Raw genomic sequence first — 16,804 nt, 5'->3', positions numbered from 1 at the left:
CTCTGCACTATCTTTGTTGAGCTGCCACACATTTCAGAAAACCTTTCCCCCCCTTCACCACAAATCCTAGCGTGAATCCTTCAATATTACCTGGCTTCATCGTCAACCCTTTGAGAGTGAGGGCAGACAAAATGTTCTTGCTCAGAAGGTTTCCCCTTATCTTGCAAACCTCTAAATAACTGTCAGCACTCAAATATGCAGCAGAAGCAGCAGCGGCAGCACTGTACGGCCAGAAATAATGCTGGCTTCTGGGGCAGTTTGTCACAGCGATTTTGAAGGGAAGTAGTGATGGATGTGGCAGTGGTGATGTAGAGTGGAGCACCACTTACGCTTGCCCTTGCCTTGCCTGTGACAAGCTATCTGTGCAGGGGGGAGGTGGGTGTTTGCGTGGACAGTGTCTGACAGACATGGACCAGATAGATCCTGCTTGTGAACAGTGCTGTGCCCCATGTACACACACACACATACATGCACACACATACAGTGGGAAAGTTGCCCGCAGCCATCTGCTCACACCCCAAATACAACAAAAATACAAAAACCCAAAGAGAGGCCAGCCACAGTCTATCAATCAAACAGCAGCAGACCAGACTCCTCTTGCATTTTATTTCTCCATCTGTTACCAGGAGCTGCAGCACAGACCCGCTGATCTCTCCCGGGCTCGGGTCAGATCTGTGTCCGATCCATCATCATCCAACCCTGCCTCAAAGGACAAACCTCATCCCAGAGCCTCCCCGCCAGCGTGCGGATACGTCCACACAAAACCAAGAACATTCATTTTGACGGGCCTCAAATGAAAGCCCTAGTTCTCACTGAGGGCTACGCTTTAAGAGGAAAGCTCCAAAAATACATCTGTGAGGCTGTTGGTGCTTGAAAAAAAAATCTGAGTGAAATTATAAAAGGAAAAAAACAGGGTGAGTGAAATGATCTTGGAATACATCCACGCAGCCTTTCAGAGGGAAACTTATGGCGTGGATGTTTATGGATTTGTGGAGGAGGGAAACGCTGATAGGCCTCTGGCAGAGGGATCCTGCTCGAGGCAGACGGATAGATCACATGACCACTTTCTTGGCCCAGACAGCTGTTGCCTCCATCTGTACCATCTATGACCTGCTGCTGTTCTCCTCCGTGCTGAAGTGGGAAACTGCTCAGTACACAAATAGGACAAAATAGTGCACCACTGAGGGACTGTGGAAAATAATTTGAGTCATATTTCTGACAATGATTTGATGTTCTTGATCCTGTACTGGCTTTCATCTGTAATCAGTTTATTATCTATTGTATATGCATGCTGGCCTTCAGTCTATTTAGTTATTTATTGGTTAATTGCATCACAATATTCTGGTCTATGTCAACAAAAATTGACAAATGCTTTAACGAAATTTAAAGGTCAAGTGTGAATCAAACTGGAAAAAATAAAAACAATCTGGTGATATTTTTGATGACATACTATACTATGATTTTGTTGTGATATTTTTGACAACATACTATACTATGACTTTTTTATGATATTTTTGACGACATACTATACTATGACTTTTTATGATATTTTTGACAACATACTATACTATGACTTTTTATATGTTTGACGACATACTATACTATGACTTTTTATGATATTTTTGACAACATACTATACGATGACTTTTTATGATATTTTTGACAACATAATATACGATGACTTTTTATATGTTTGAGGACATACTATACTATGACTTTTTATGATATTTTTGACGACATACTATACTATGACTTTTTATGATATTTTTGACAACATACTATACTATGACTTTTTATATGTTTGACGACATACTATACTATGACTTTTTATGATATTTTTTACGACATACTATACTATGACTTTTTATGATATTTTTGACAACATACTATACTATGACTTTTTATGATATTTTTGACGACATACTATACTATGACTTTTTATATGTTTGACGACATACTATACTATGACTTTTTATGATATTTTATGTTTGACGACATACTATACTATGACTTTTTATGATATTTTTGACGACATACTATACTATGACTTTTTATATGTTTGACGACATACTATACTATGACTTTTTATGATATTTTTGACGACATACTATACAATGACTTTTTATGATATTTTTGACGACATACTATACTATGACTTTTTATATGTTTGACGACATACTATACTATGACTTTTTATGATATTTTTGACGACATACTATACGATGACTTTTTATGTGTTTGATGACATACTATACTATGACTTTTTATGATATTTTTGACGACATACTATACTATGACTTTTTATATGTTTGACGACATACTATACTATGACTTTTTATGATATTTTTGACGACATACTATACGATGACTTTTTATATGTTTGACGACATACTATACTATGACTTTTTATGATATTTTTGACGACATACTATACTATGACTTTTTATATGTTTGACGACATACTATACTATGACTTTTTATGATATTTTTGACAACATACTATACTATGACTTTTTATGTTTGACGACATACTATACTATGACTTTTTATGATATTTTTGACAACATACTATACTATGACTTTTTATGTTTGACGACATACTATACTATGACTTTTTATGATATTTTTGACGACATACTATACTATGACTTTTTATGATATTTTTGACAACATACTATACTATGACTTTTTTATGATATGTTTGACGACATACTATACTATGACTTTTTATATGTTTGACGACATACTATACTATGACTTTTTATGATATTTTTGACGACATACTATACGATGACTTTTTATGATATTTTTGACAACATACTATACTATGACTTTTTATATGTTTGACGACATACTATACTATGACTTTTTATGATATTTTTGACGACATACTATACTATGACTTTTTATGATATTTTTGACAACATACTATACTATGACTTTTTATATGTTTGACGACATACTATACTATGACTTTTTGTGATATTTTTGACGACATACTATACTATGACTTTTTATATGTTTGACGACATACTATACTATGACTTTTTATATTTTTGACGACATACTATACTATGACTTTTTATATGTTTGACGACATACTATACTATGACTTTTTATGATATTTTTGACAACATACTATACGATGACTTTTTATATGTTTGGCAACATACTATACTATGACTTTTTATGATATTTTTGACGACATACTATACTATGACTTTTGTCTGCCATTTTCAGTGTAGTACTATACTTTGGTGTTTTTATGCCATTTTTTATGTCACACACACACGGTCCAGGAATCACCACAAACACGAGTCCATTCAAGTTTATTCTCCTCCCAAGGCAGGCTGTCTCCACTCCACCCCATTCTGCTTTCCTCTTTCCCCAACAAAATCAGGAAATCCTCCCCAAACAAATCCCTGCTCCTTTGTTTCCTACTGGCCACATCCCTTCACCTGTGTGAAGCACACCTGAACCCAGGTAACTCATAGGTGGCAACAAGATAAAGCAGGGGTGAGGAGGAGACACTGCAAGAGACATTGAGATTGTATTTGATTTTTCGAACTTATCACAAACAAAAAACAAAACCTAATGAGAAATCAATCAATCAATCAATCAATCAATCAATCAGTCAACATCTTAGGTAACAAAACAATGGTAAAAAGAAACAATATCACTGAACCTCAATAATAACTGTCTTCTACTTTCTTTCTTTTTTTGTATTGGGCCCAAAATGGCCTTTGCATTTTCATTTTGTCTCACTCCACTGCTCTTAAAATTCTCTCCACTCCACCACACCCATCAATGTTCTAGCATGTAGTGATTGTGATGATCAATAAAATGAAATGCATTGCCAGAGCTAGAGGTGGTACCCCTTTCACAGAGCGACCTACTGTTAGCACTACATCTTTGGATCTTTTTTTTTATATGTCCAAAAAAAGACAATAAATAATTATATCTGTATTTGTTTTGCAGCTGCATAAAAACTTGAAGGTTCAGATCTAACTTTGTCCCATCCAATCAACAAAGCAAGTTGAAAAAAATGAGATAACTGTGTCAATTTGTGGCACAGTGTGAGGTTGTATGAAAACAGTCAGGCTCAGATTTAAAAAAAAAAAAAAAAAAAGAAAAAAAAAGAACACTCATTGAATGTGTTTGAGGCTTTAGGTGAACTCATTAGAGCTGGACGGACTTTGCTCATGTGTCCTTGCTAATCAGGAACCAGTGAGTGGGGACAAACGGGGGAGGGAGGCCTGTTCTGATGACGCCTGCTCCCAGGGAAGAGTCGCATCTGTGTTCCCTCCTAAGGTCAGCTCTTCTCCGCTTGCTGTGACTGTGCTGTAGAAAACTGTGCTGTCTGCTCACCGAGCTAACATGAAAACACACTCTCAAATCTGAAGGGTGCATTACAGAAGGAGGTGAGGCAGACGTCTTGACAGTGTGTTGGCAGAGACTGTGAGGACGAGGTTATATTTGGTTTTGGGGTAGAAATAAGGTCATAATGTAGAACTGTAGATTATAGGTGCTATTAAATCATAATTTACATTATCATTCTCATAGGCCTTTTTACATGACGCATTAGGAAAACTACAGGTGTAATTAATAATGTAAATAAATAACAGTACTAAAGCAGCTGCAAATGCATCAAGAAATCCACCCTATGATTTTAATTTCTTATTTGTCTGACGATTTGCTGTTGTGTCATGTTTTATGGACCTACAGCTTAAACTGCAGGCTTAATTCTTTGGAGTTACAATTCAGACTCAAACTGATTTTATTTATTTCATTGTAAATACTGAGCCTCTGGCTACCAGAAAATGTCTTTTTTTTAACAATTGCAATTCAACTCTGTAGTGCTCTCTAGTGGTCAGATGCCAATACTACACACACAGTGCTGCAAACTTTGATATTTTAACATTTATTGGTACATTCTACATTTATCTAACTTCTTAAAAAACTTGGGAAGAGACTTCAGCAAGAGAAATGAAATTAGAAGATAAGATTTACAGGTAACAAACCTCAGATGAGGTCAGAACATCTTGCACAGATAAAATGTTTCTGTGGTCTGAATCCAGCACGGACAATGTCCGCGCTGGGACTGTCAAACACACAAAACAAACTAGAGCAGTTGATAGAAAACTGGCATATTTCAGGTTGTTTCATGCATTTCTATGCAGCAGAGAAGCTACAGTAGATTCCCCAGTGATCACTAGTGAAGCGTTTACAGTCCAGCTTCTCCAGACCCACCAGGGCCATGTGGTCAGGGACCAGGCGTGGGATGCCATCCTTGGTGGCTGGGCGGAGGTAGACCCGGTCGAAGCGGCAGCGGGCGATGTAAGGAACATTTTTGTTGCTGTTGGCTTTGGTATCCCATGTGTAGCGGCAGTGCTCTTGTTTTCCCAGTCGCTCCCATACGTCGCAGACACTGGGTGGCAGACCCACCTTGGTGACCTGAGACAGAGTCCGGGACAATAATTATTAAAGAGCTATGGAGGAAAACTGACAACCATAACTTGCCTGTTTTTAGCCATCACACATCATATTTTTTCAAGTCACACATAATGTAAAGACTAGTGACTAACCTCAGAGTCCCTGAGGTTTGTGTCCCCTCCAAAGAGGACGGTGACATCGTCAGGAGCCTCTCTCATCCTTTGCATCACCACTCGCAGCTGTTTCATCCGCTCCCCTGCTTGGCCTTTACAGCTCTCCAGGTGGGACGTCATCAGACACAGCTTCAGGCCTTTAAAAGTCACCTGATTCCGCAAAGAAATACAACTTTGTAAGGTGAGCTAAACATGGCATTGAGTATTCCAACAACTGTGTGTGCACGAACCTGAGCTACGAGCAGATTCCTCATCATTTGAGTAGTGGGGTAAGGTATTATCTCGCTCTCCACAAGCTTGACCCGTGACTTCTTCAGCATCATCCCAATGAAGTAATTATCTTCACCACCTGGTCAGCACAAGTCAAGAGGAGGGATAGTTTATACTATGGAGCTCACCCACAGTTTATCCCACATGCTGCATGACACAGTGTACCGTACCTTCAATGATGAGGTAGCTGACAGCCCGCTTCCTCAGGTACTGGACGTAAGGCGGAATGAGCTCCTGTAGGAACACCACGTCAGGAGTGTATCTACATGAAGACAAGATTCACCTTTTAAATACTATCAGCCTCTGCCTTTTACACACAGTGGCACCCCCAAATATTTTTTATTAGGGTGGCAAGATTGTACCTCTGAATATCTTAGACTGGCACACCAAAACCAAGAGCCATAACTGAATTTCAGGAATACGATTATGCTGTTGTAGTGCATGGGCTAGTAGAAGACTGTCAGTATTTTGAGATAAGAAATCACAACTGATATACTTTGGTTTCTTGTTTTACAGTTAGTATTAGTAATTATCTGAAATGCATGGACTAATCTGGTACATTTTGAGTTGTGTCATGTACCTCCATATACTTATGTTAGGCAATTCATTGTTCTTCAAATAGGCTGGCTCTCTTTTTCCTTTAAAAGACAAACATACAGCTTTAATTGAAAGAGTACATTGATTGTAAGAAACAAAACATTTACTGGGAACAAGCCCTCTAATGTTCAGGGGAGACTTGTGGGCACCCATAGAACCCTGTTTCAGTCAGATATCTTGAGGTGAGAGCTCAAGGCACCCCTTTGAAAACTGCCATGCCATTTGTTCCCTACACATTATATCTCCACTTAAAAAGTTTGGATTGCTCACCACAAATAAAACATCAAGTGATGCAAATAAATAGTGTATACACACAAGCTTACAGGGCTAAGTAGGAGCACAGGCCTCTGGCACGCTCTCCAAGGTTGTCTGTGTCAAGTCCATCCACGTTCCAGGAGATCAGCGACAGTTTATTGTCATCTTCTTCCGGGGGTTTGTCTGTGGAGGCTGGACTGTCTCCGGTCAAATCTATGCTGGGAATTTTCAGAGACTGTTAATTAATATGGAACCTCACCACACACAGTTCCTTGGACAGCGACAAAGGAGAAGAGACTGCAGACTTATCATGGCCTGGTTCCAGACCATAGACCCCGCCCACTCAACTGAGTAGGCTTGTACCTCTGGCCTGGCCAGAGATATTGGATGAAGCCATAGACTGTATAAAATAAGAAGATGAAGCGAGATACCCAACTCAGCTCACTTCCTGATTCAGTGACGTCAGCGCCACGCCCCTGTAGGAGACTTGCGGCAGCTCTGAATGTATTGTCGTCAATGAGGAAAATGAACGTGATCACAATTTATGGTCAATTCTTTTGCCCTGTAGTCACCAAAGTAAATATTGGGTTCATTTTCCACAAGCCACACATCTTACCAACATTCTGACACTAAAGCTGCATTTTTCATCCGCACAGATCAAGAGAAAGTTAACTTTGTTTGAGCCCTGTCCATCTCAGAAAACAAGTTCTCGCGAGATCTCGTGATCTTGATAAACAGGCGGTAAAATCACAGTTACCTTACAAACAGTTATTTACCGCTAGTAATAAATAAAAAATGCCCAAGCTTTGTGCAACAATAGGCTGCAATAATAGGAAGAATGTATTTTCATTCCACCTGCTTCTCGATCCGCATACACAGACATCCACAGAGCCTCTGTTCAACACGGTGTTGGGGAGGCGGGGGTTGAAGGAGAGCAGGCTCTGATTGGAGAGAGAGCTAACCACACCCACTTAGGAGACAGGAAGAGTAACCGTTTTCTTAACATTGGATAAGTCTACAGTTGGGTATCTCCCTTCATCCAGTATCTCTGGCCTGGCATACTTCAATGAATTTGCGATTTATCTCGTCCAAACGCTGGACGGACCAATGAACGCCGGGGGTCTAGCGATTAGCCAATCAGCGCCACGCTGATGTCAAGCTGTACGCCGGTGGGTAACTGGTGAGGATAGCAACAAGGAAAGGGGCGTGCCAAGATGGCCGAGTGAGCAGACGCTTTCTACCGAGCACTGCAAACAAAAGTTTTGGAAACGGTAAAACTCAACTTATTATCTCTCCAAGCGCCAATTCTGTTCTCTTAAACAATACGACACTCATAAAACGAACAACAATTGATCAATATCGAACCAACGCGAGAGGAAAAGAGGCCAAGAGAGCGCCGGACGGAAGCTAAATCCAGATGCTAGTAACGTTACTCTCAAGGCAGCGACGCTTTGATTGACAATTGTCATGATTATACCTCCACTTCCCTGCCTGTCACCACTGCAGAGGACTTCATGGATGAATTCCCACCGCTGCCTATCATTCCCAGTAAGTCGCCAGCACCGAAGAAAATGATGTACACAGTTGGGTCTGAGCAAACCAACCCGAACGATATCATAGCTAGCCTTTCAGCTCTGATAAACACGAGGTCAGACAACATTGAAAGCATGGTCAGTGCCAATGCACTTAAAATCGAAGGGCTTAAAAAGACAGGTGACTTTGTGTGTACAGAGATGAAGGATGTAAAAAACAAAGTGTGTACACTCGAGAAAAAAATGGCAAAAGAAGAAAAACGAGTAGCCACGTGTCAGCAAAGGGTCTCGGAGTTAGAAAGATACTCCAGGAGAAGGAATCTTAGACTTTACGGAGTCGAAGAATCAGAAAAGGAAAACATACGAAAGAAGGCCATCGAGGTCTGTCAGGCTGTTCTGCCGGAGGAGAGGAGCAGGCTGGCAGACGCTATCGACACCGTACATCGGCTCGGCACCAAGCAGCAGAATGACAACAAACCCAGAGGCATTATTATCCAGTTCATCGCACGTGTCTGCAGAGATGCTGTACGGAAAGCTGCCAAGACGTCACCATATCTGCGCGACAACGGATTAAGATTTGCGGAGGATCTTTCTAAGGAAGACAGAGAACGAAGGAACAAATTGTGGCCAGTGATTAAAAAAAGCTCGAGAGGAGGGCAAACCAGCCTTCTTCATAGGGGGTCGTGGATTTATCAGCGGGTCAGAAGTCCCCCTCCCCACCTAAGAAACAGACTCGGCTACTGCCTAATAACAGAAGGGCACCTATTGGTTTGACTTGCACTACACTCAGAGTTGACATTCTAATGTTATAGCTCCTATTGTACTATAACTAAGACTCTGTAAAGCTACTTTAGTTTACAAAATCGCTGCCATTTGTATTATGTGTTTTGTTTTTTAAGGCCGTTTAATAACCGAGGCAGCTGATTAAGAGTGCTGTATTTTCTAGTTGGCCAGGACTATTTTCTTTTCCTTTTACCGCTATTTTCAGTATATAATGCAGCACTCGGTCCCCTTATCCAGTGATACACCCTTACCTAACTGGTTACTGATCACTTTCTAATCTACTTCTCGTTCGTGTTCATTAATAACTTTGTCTTTATCTATTGTTTCTTTAAATGCCAAGGGACTAAGACAGACTTGTAAAAGGAAAGCCTTATTTTTATTTGCCAAACAACTTCATACGGATTTTTTTTTTTTTTTTTTTTTCAAGAAAGTCATTCCACACCTGCTGATGTCAATTTTTGGAGATCTCAATGGGGTAATGATATTTGGTTCTCTCAGGGCTCAGAGAGATCTGCTGTAGTAACCACGCTTAAAAATACTTTCACTGGTGATGTCCTACACTCAGACTGCGACTCCCTAGGACACTACATATGTCTTATAACAAGAGTCAATAATATTTATATCATAACTATTAATCTTTACGGTTATAACAACAAACTTGAGAATGATAAGTTACTTGACTCTATAGAGGAAAGAATTATATTTTGGTTCACCAAATACCCGAACTCTCTTCTTTTAATTGGTGGAGACTTTAATATTGCTCTAGATAATGCTACTGACAGGTGGCCTCCTGGGCGGCCCTTTTCCCTCAGCACAAACCTTAAAACACTTATGGGAAAAGTTAACATTGTGGATGTATGGAGAGAAAAATTCCTTGATGAAAGATCCTTCACTTGGCGCAGCAGATCAGGATTCAGCCAGTCTCGCATTGATTTCTGGCTGCTATCCAATAACATTGATAAAGAAAAAATTACAGTAAATATCCTTGCCACGTCCCTCACTGACCATAGAGCAATCCATATAAATATCCAACTTAGTGCATCTAACATAATCCGTAGATCTTGCTACTGGAAACTAAATAATTCCCTGTTAAAGCATGAAAAGGTTAAGACTGAAATTATCAATCTAATTACTCGTTTTTACAACAAGGCTAAAAGGGAAAAATCCTAGAACACTAATTGGGAGCTATTTAAGTTTGAATTAGGAAAATTCTTAAGACAGTATGGAACATTTATTGCCAAAACTAAAAGAGCAGAAGAAGAGAAAGTCACAAGTAAAATTTCTTCTTTTTATCAGAGACCCCCCGATGAAGTCTCAGAGGAGGATAAGCTACTTTTATTAGAACTCCAAAACAAATTAGACGAATTATATCAACAAAAAGCAGAGGGAGCCTTTGTAAGATCTAGGAAGAGCTGGCTGGAGGAGGGGGAGCAAAATTCTGCCTACTTTTTCCGTCTTGAAAAATACCGATCCAAAGTCAATTCCATCCATAATTTAAATATTAATGGGTCATTACTGATGACGATAAATTGATCTCAGATTTTTGCTCAAAATTTTATAGCAATTTATACAGCTCAAAATATAATGAAGAAATTACTACTCAATTTTTAAACTCAGTAAATAACGTGAGAAAGATTGATATGGCAGATAAAAATTATTGTGACACCCCTCTTACATTGGCAGAGGTTACTGATTCGATTGCTCTACTCAAAAACAACAAATCTCCCGGCACAGACGGTTTAACTGCAGAATTTTACAAAGCGTTCTCAGATCAGTTAGCCCCTTTCTTACTACAGGTTTTTATGGAGAGTATAGAGAATGATGCCCTTCCTCCTAGCCTCACTCAAGGTCTGGTCACATTGATTCCCAAACCTAGAAAAGACGTGCTTTTTATTGATAACTGGAGACCCATTTGTCTGCTAAATAATGATTATAAAATTATGGCGTTAATATTTGCCAGGAGAATTGAAGTAACTCTTGACACATTTATAGATGAGACACAGTCAGGCTTTATGAGGAATAGGCACATCTCTAATAATATTAGACTAGTATTAGATATTCTTGACTACTCTGACCTAATATCTGACGATGGCTTCATCCTCTTCTTAGACTTCTATAAGGCCTTTGACACAATAGAACACCAATTTATCTTTCTCGCCTTAGAAAAATTTGGTTTTGGGGATTTTTTCTGCAAAGCAATTAAAACCTTATATATTAATAGCAATAGCTCTATTAAACTGAAAAATGGAACTTCCCCTAGGTTTAATCTGAAACGGGGCACTCGTCAGGGATGCCCGATTTCACCTTATCTGTTTTTACTTTGTTCACAAATTCTCACAACTCATGTCGTTAACAGTGCTATGCAAGGAATTTCTATTGCGGGTAGGGATATCATCATCAGTCAACTTGCTGACGATACCACAATCTTTCTTAAAAATGCTAGTCAGATACCTGTCGCCATTGATGTAATTAACCACTTCTCAAAGGCCTCTGGTCTGTGTCTAAATATAAATAAATGTGAACTGTTGCCTTTAAAAGACTGTAATGTACAAACTGTTTGCAACATTCCAATTAAGGAAGAAGTCACATACTTGGGTATTCTTATTTCTAAAGATCAAAAAGTGAGATGTTCATTAAATTTTTCTCCAATCATTAAAAAAACTCAAAACAAATTGAATCAGTGGCTGCAAAGGGACTTATCTCTAAAAGGCAGAGTGTTGCTTACCAAGGCTGAAGGAATATCTCGGCTTACATACGCAGCTCTCTCTTTATACCTGGACAGTAAAATTTGTAAAAATATTGATAGAATGCTTTTTAACTTCATCTGGAAAAATTGTACACATTATATCAAAAAAAGTGTTGTTATGAATTATTATGAATCTGGTGGGCTCAACTTTCTGGACTTTAATACACTAAACAATACTTTTAAGATAAATTGGGCTAAGCATTTTCTAAAAAACCCTGTCTCAATTTGGAATTTTATTCCCCACTATATATTCTCTCGTTTTGGTGGTCTGAGCTTTATTTTGAACTGTAATTACAATGTGGACAAACTCCCTGTAAAACTGTCCACTTTCCATAAGCAGGTCCTTTTAGCATGGTCTCTCATTTATAAGCACAACTTCTCACCTCACAGGTATCTAATTTGGAATAACAGAGATATTTTATATAAAAACAAGTCACTCTTTTTTAAGAGTTGGGTACAGAATCAGATTCTGCTGGTGGGCCAGCTATTTAACAGAGAGGGGCGACTTTTCTCTTATAGAGAGTTTCTATCAACATATAATATTCCAGTTACACCACGAGAATTTGCAATTGTATTGACGCCATTCCATCAGGTTCAATAATGCTTTTTAGAAATACTGGCAGATCTCCACCCACTTCTGTCTCCGTCCCCACTGTGGCTGAATCACCTGTTGGAAAAATCTGTTTTTCTAAACTTCCTCGAAATAATAAGAATATTCGTGCTTTGTTTCAGAAAGAAATTGTATCTATTCCAAATGTCATGTTTTACTGGAGCCGATTTGTAGACAACATTGACTGGAAAAAAGTTTGGATGATTCCTCACAGATACCTTTTAGTAAACAAGGTGAAAGAAGTGTCGTTCAGAATAATTCACAGATACACTGCCTGGCCAAAAAAAAAGTCACCACCAAAAAAAAAAGGTCATACACTCTAATATTTCGTTGGACCGCCTTTAGCTTTGATTACGGCACGCATTCGCTGTGGCATTGTTTCGATAAGCTTCTGCAATGTCACAAGATTTATTTCCATCCAGTGTTGCATTAATTTTTCACCAAGATCTTGCATTGATGATGGTAGAGTCTGACCGCTGCGCAAAGCCTTCTCCAGCACATCCCAAAGATTCTCAATGGGGTTAAGGTCTGGACTCTGTGGTGGCCAATCCATGTGTGAAAATGATGTCTCATGCTCCCTGAACCAGTCTTTCACAATTTGAGCCCGATGAATCCTGGCATTGTCATCTTGGAATATGCCCGTGCCATCAGGGAAGAAAAAATCCATTGATGGAATAACCTGGTCATTCAGTATATTCAGGTAGTCAGCTGACCTCATTCTTTGAGCACATACTGTTGCTGAACCTAGACCTGACCAACTGCAGCAACCCCAGATCGTAACACTGCCCCCACAGGCTTGTACAGTAGGCACTAGGCATGATGGGTGCATCACTTCATCTGCCTCTCTTCTTACCCTGATGCGCCCATCACTCTGGAACAAGGTAAATCTGGACTCATCAGACCACATGACCTTCTTCCATTGCTCCAGAGTCCAATCTTTATGCTCCCTAGCAAATTGAAGCCTTTTTTTCCGGTTAGCCTCACTGATTAGTGGTTTTCTTAAGGCTACACAGCTGTTCAGTCCCAATCCCTTGAGTTCCGTTCGCATTGTGCGTGTGGAAATGCTCTTACTTTCACTACTAAACATAGCCCTGAGTTCTACTGTTGTTTTTCTTCGATTTGATCTCACCAAACGTTTAAGTGATCGCCAATCACGATCATTGAGGATTTTTTTCCGGCCACATTTCTTCCTCGAAGACGATGGGTCCCCACTATCCTTCCAGTTTTTAATAATGCGTTGGACAGTTCTTAACCCAATTTTAGTAGTTTCTGCAATCTCCTTAGATGTTTTCTCTGCTTGATGCATGCCAATGATTTGACCCTTCTCAAACAGACTAACATCTTTTCCACGACCACGGGATGTGTCTTTCGACATGGTTGTTTAGGAAATGAGAAGCAACTCATTGCACCAGTTGGGGTTAAATAACTTGTTGCCAGCTGAAAGATAATCGCCCATGCAGTAATTATCCAATAGGAGGCTCGTACCTATTTGCTTAGTTAAATCCAGGTGGCGACTTTTTTTTTGGCCAGGCAGTGTATTACCCTGCTAATCATTACATGGTTAAATTTAAAAGAGACATCAATACAAACTGTTCTTTTTGTGAAGACCACCCAGAAACTGTTTTGCACCTCTTTTGGTATTGTTTACACACCAGAACATTTTGGCAAAACTTCAGCAGATTTGTTATTGACCATATTTATAAAGACTTTACCTTATTGTGGGAGAATGTGGTATTTTGCTTTTATAGAAGTCAAAGCAAAGAAAATATATACTTCATTATAAATTTATTAATTCTGCTGGCAAAGTTCCACATTCATAAATGTAAATTCACCAGTAAAAAACCTAATTTTATATATTTTCACCATGAAGTTGTCCATTATATTAATTTGATTTCTGGCTCCAACAACAGAAAGGCAGTTAAAACTGTCAACTTATGGTCCTCTTTCTCCTTTTAATAACTTATAAGCCTCCCCTGGCAAAGCTTCACTTGTGCTTATTTGTATTCTATTTGTTCATTCATTGTTATATATATCTATCTTTGTAAGTCACATCTGAACTGTAAACCACTTTTTGCAATAAAGATGACTTAACAAAAAAAAAAAAAAAAAGCGAGGATAGCAACAATGGCGACCGCTACAGATCCTACAGACCACATTAACGATGCTATCGAGGTATTTCGCCACTACTCGCGTTAATGGAGGACCAAATTAAGGAAGCTGCTAAACTGGATTTAACGGCGATGCAGCTGGGCGTGCACGACGACGGAGACATTTTAAATGGGCAATGCGCGCTTGTTTTTTGTTTTTTTTTAACTTTATTTAAATTCCAAAGATTACATGACCTTTCAATAAGTAATATACAGATATTTCAATACAACAATAAAATTCCTTCTCAGAGGTCATTGTAATTTTTTTTTTTTTTTTTCCTTTTTAGTTAAAACAAATCTGATAAGCAGTGAACATGCACAGTTAGGTTTTAGACTGAGCGTAAACGAGTGTAACATAAACAGATAACTAGGAAACCATAACCAAATAACAAGGGAAAGCCATAAAATTAAAGGGCAAAAAATAAATAAATAAAAAAAAATAAAATAAAAAATTTCAATTATCACTTTCTGGGGTCAGATTGAAAGACAAAGCAGATAACACACTGTAAAGGCATTCAGCATTTTTAGATCCAACTTCTTTCAAAGAAAAAGATAGCAAGCTCCTTCAACAGAACATGAAAATGAGGTGTGACAGACATGAATTTACATTTATGTATAAAGTATTTTGCAAGTATAATGATATTGTTTAATAGAAACTCAGTTTTTGCGTCCTCCAAGACAAGACCAAATTGAATATTTTCATAACTTAGGGGTGACAAAGACAAGTTATTTTCCAAGAACCACTGATAAAGATCTTTCCAAAACCTATCAGAGATGTTACATGAGAAGAAAAGGTGTTCCTGAGTTTCAATGTTATTTTCACAGAATGTACATTCATTAACATCAACATTAAATCTAAGGCGCAATAGTTCTTTACATGGATAAATCTCATTCATTGTCTTAAAGTGCACTTCTTTAGCTTTCGGTGGAATAGAAAATTTCAAATAGTTACATGTAATTCTCTTAGCGGTGGATGCAGCAGTAGTGTATCTTTCTAATATGGATCTTCTTTTTAAGGGCGATGGGAAACATCCTTTGGAAAGTAAAGATCTTAGAAATTGATTTTTGCTACATTTATCAGCTGAAAAAAGACAGTCTTGAATGAATAAAGGGTACATTCGAGGTATTGTTGATTCATAAAATAAATATCCTTTGATTGTAGCTATAAGAGCTTGAGGTATTGCTTTAATCACATCACTAAATAATTCTCTGGTACAGTTTAAGTTGTACTTGTTCCTGAATACTGTAAATTCCAATATATTGCCTCTGTCATCCAATAAATGTAGGATAGACCAGATTCCCTGGTCTGACCATTCTTTGAAGTAAAAGGAATTCTTTTTTTTTTTATCAAAATATATCTATTATTCCATATTGGAGTATTGTGGGGGGAGAAATTATGTTTGCAATGCTCGCTTGTTTTCGGCACCCCCGAGGAATGGATACTAATGACGTCAGATTCTGGGTGAGTCGTTGATCTCTACTGATTGGTTAGGGAAAAATCACATTCCCTCCCCCTTGTAAATCGCCTTCAATGGAAGCCATGTCAGACTGAAGGTTCTGGGAGCTTCAGTCTGACACTCAGGCTAGACTTACCACTCTGCTGGAGGTTTTTCTTCAACCTTATGCCTATTCTTTTCGGGGCTGGCCTCACTGTCTGGAACGTCTTCATCAAATGCCTTCTCCAAATCAGCCTCAAAGAATGAGTTTAAAGCTCTCTGAAAGACAAGTGATGGGAAAAGTTCATAAGGGCCAACTGCCTGAAAATGTTGATACCACTCACAACACATTCAAATATTTATAATCACTTCTTTTTATCCTCAGATGCTAAACTATTCATCCCTATAAGATGCAGCAGTGTTGAACTGGACTATTAACTTGTCATATTGGCTACCAGCTGTAGTACTATGTATCTAGCTGCAAGCCAGGTAACGTTTAGTCCCATCTATGAGGGCTCAGTAGCTACTGTACCTCCATCTCCCAGTCATTCTCAGCCAGGTAGCACTGAGCCACAGCGCTATCAGTTCCTGTTACCACAGCAAACTCGTCGCAGAGGCGACTTCTGTCTTCCTCTACATTAGAAACAGGCCGTGTGTCCGCGTCAGATGTAGACGCCATCTTATGTTATCTAGCCGGTACTTTAATCAAAGATAGTATATTACGTTGCTTTAATCAACAACGTTACACAAGACAAGCAGAATTCAGTCCAAACATTTTTTTTTCTCTGCAAGTTATCTCAGGTGTACCACTGAAAGGCTTCC

General features: G+C 38.7%; 1 protein-coding gene across 1 annotated transcript; it reads right to left on the bottom strand.

Annotated features, from left to right (window-relative positions):
* Positions 1-3,313: 3,313 nt before the first annotated feature.
* tdp2b (tyrosyl-DNA phosphodiesterase 2b) lies at positions 3,314-16,803 on the bottom strand. The gene is made up of 7 exons (XM_049601486.1): positions 16,515-16,803; positions 16,140-16,261; positions 6,797-6,946; positions 6,047-6,138; positions 5,837-5,955; positions 5,586-5,756; positions 3,314-5,454 (listed from the first exon to the last, which is right to left on the bottom strand). Exons 1-7 carry the CDS (start codon positions 16,659-16,661, stop codon positions 5,173-5,175), a joined length of 1,083 nt encoding a protein of 360 aa, XP_049457443.1. The 5' UTR covers positions 16,662-16,803; the 3' UTR covers positions 3,314-5,172.
* Between the last annotated feature and the right edge of the window lies 1 nt (position 16,804).

This window comes from Epinephelus fuscoguttatus, linkage group LG17 (genome assembly GCF_011397635.1).
Source record: "Epinephelus fuscoguttatus linkage group LG17, E.fuscoguttatus.final_Chr_v1".
NCBI lineage: Eukaryota > Metazoa > Chordata > Actinopteri > Perciformes > Serranidae > Epinephelus > Epinephelus fuscoguttatus.
This window is presented reverse-complemented; position numbering and strand designations above follow the sequence as displayed.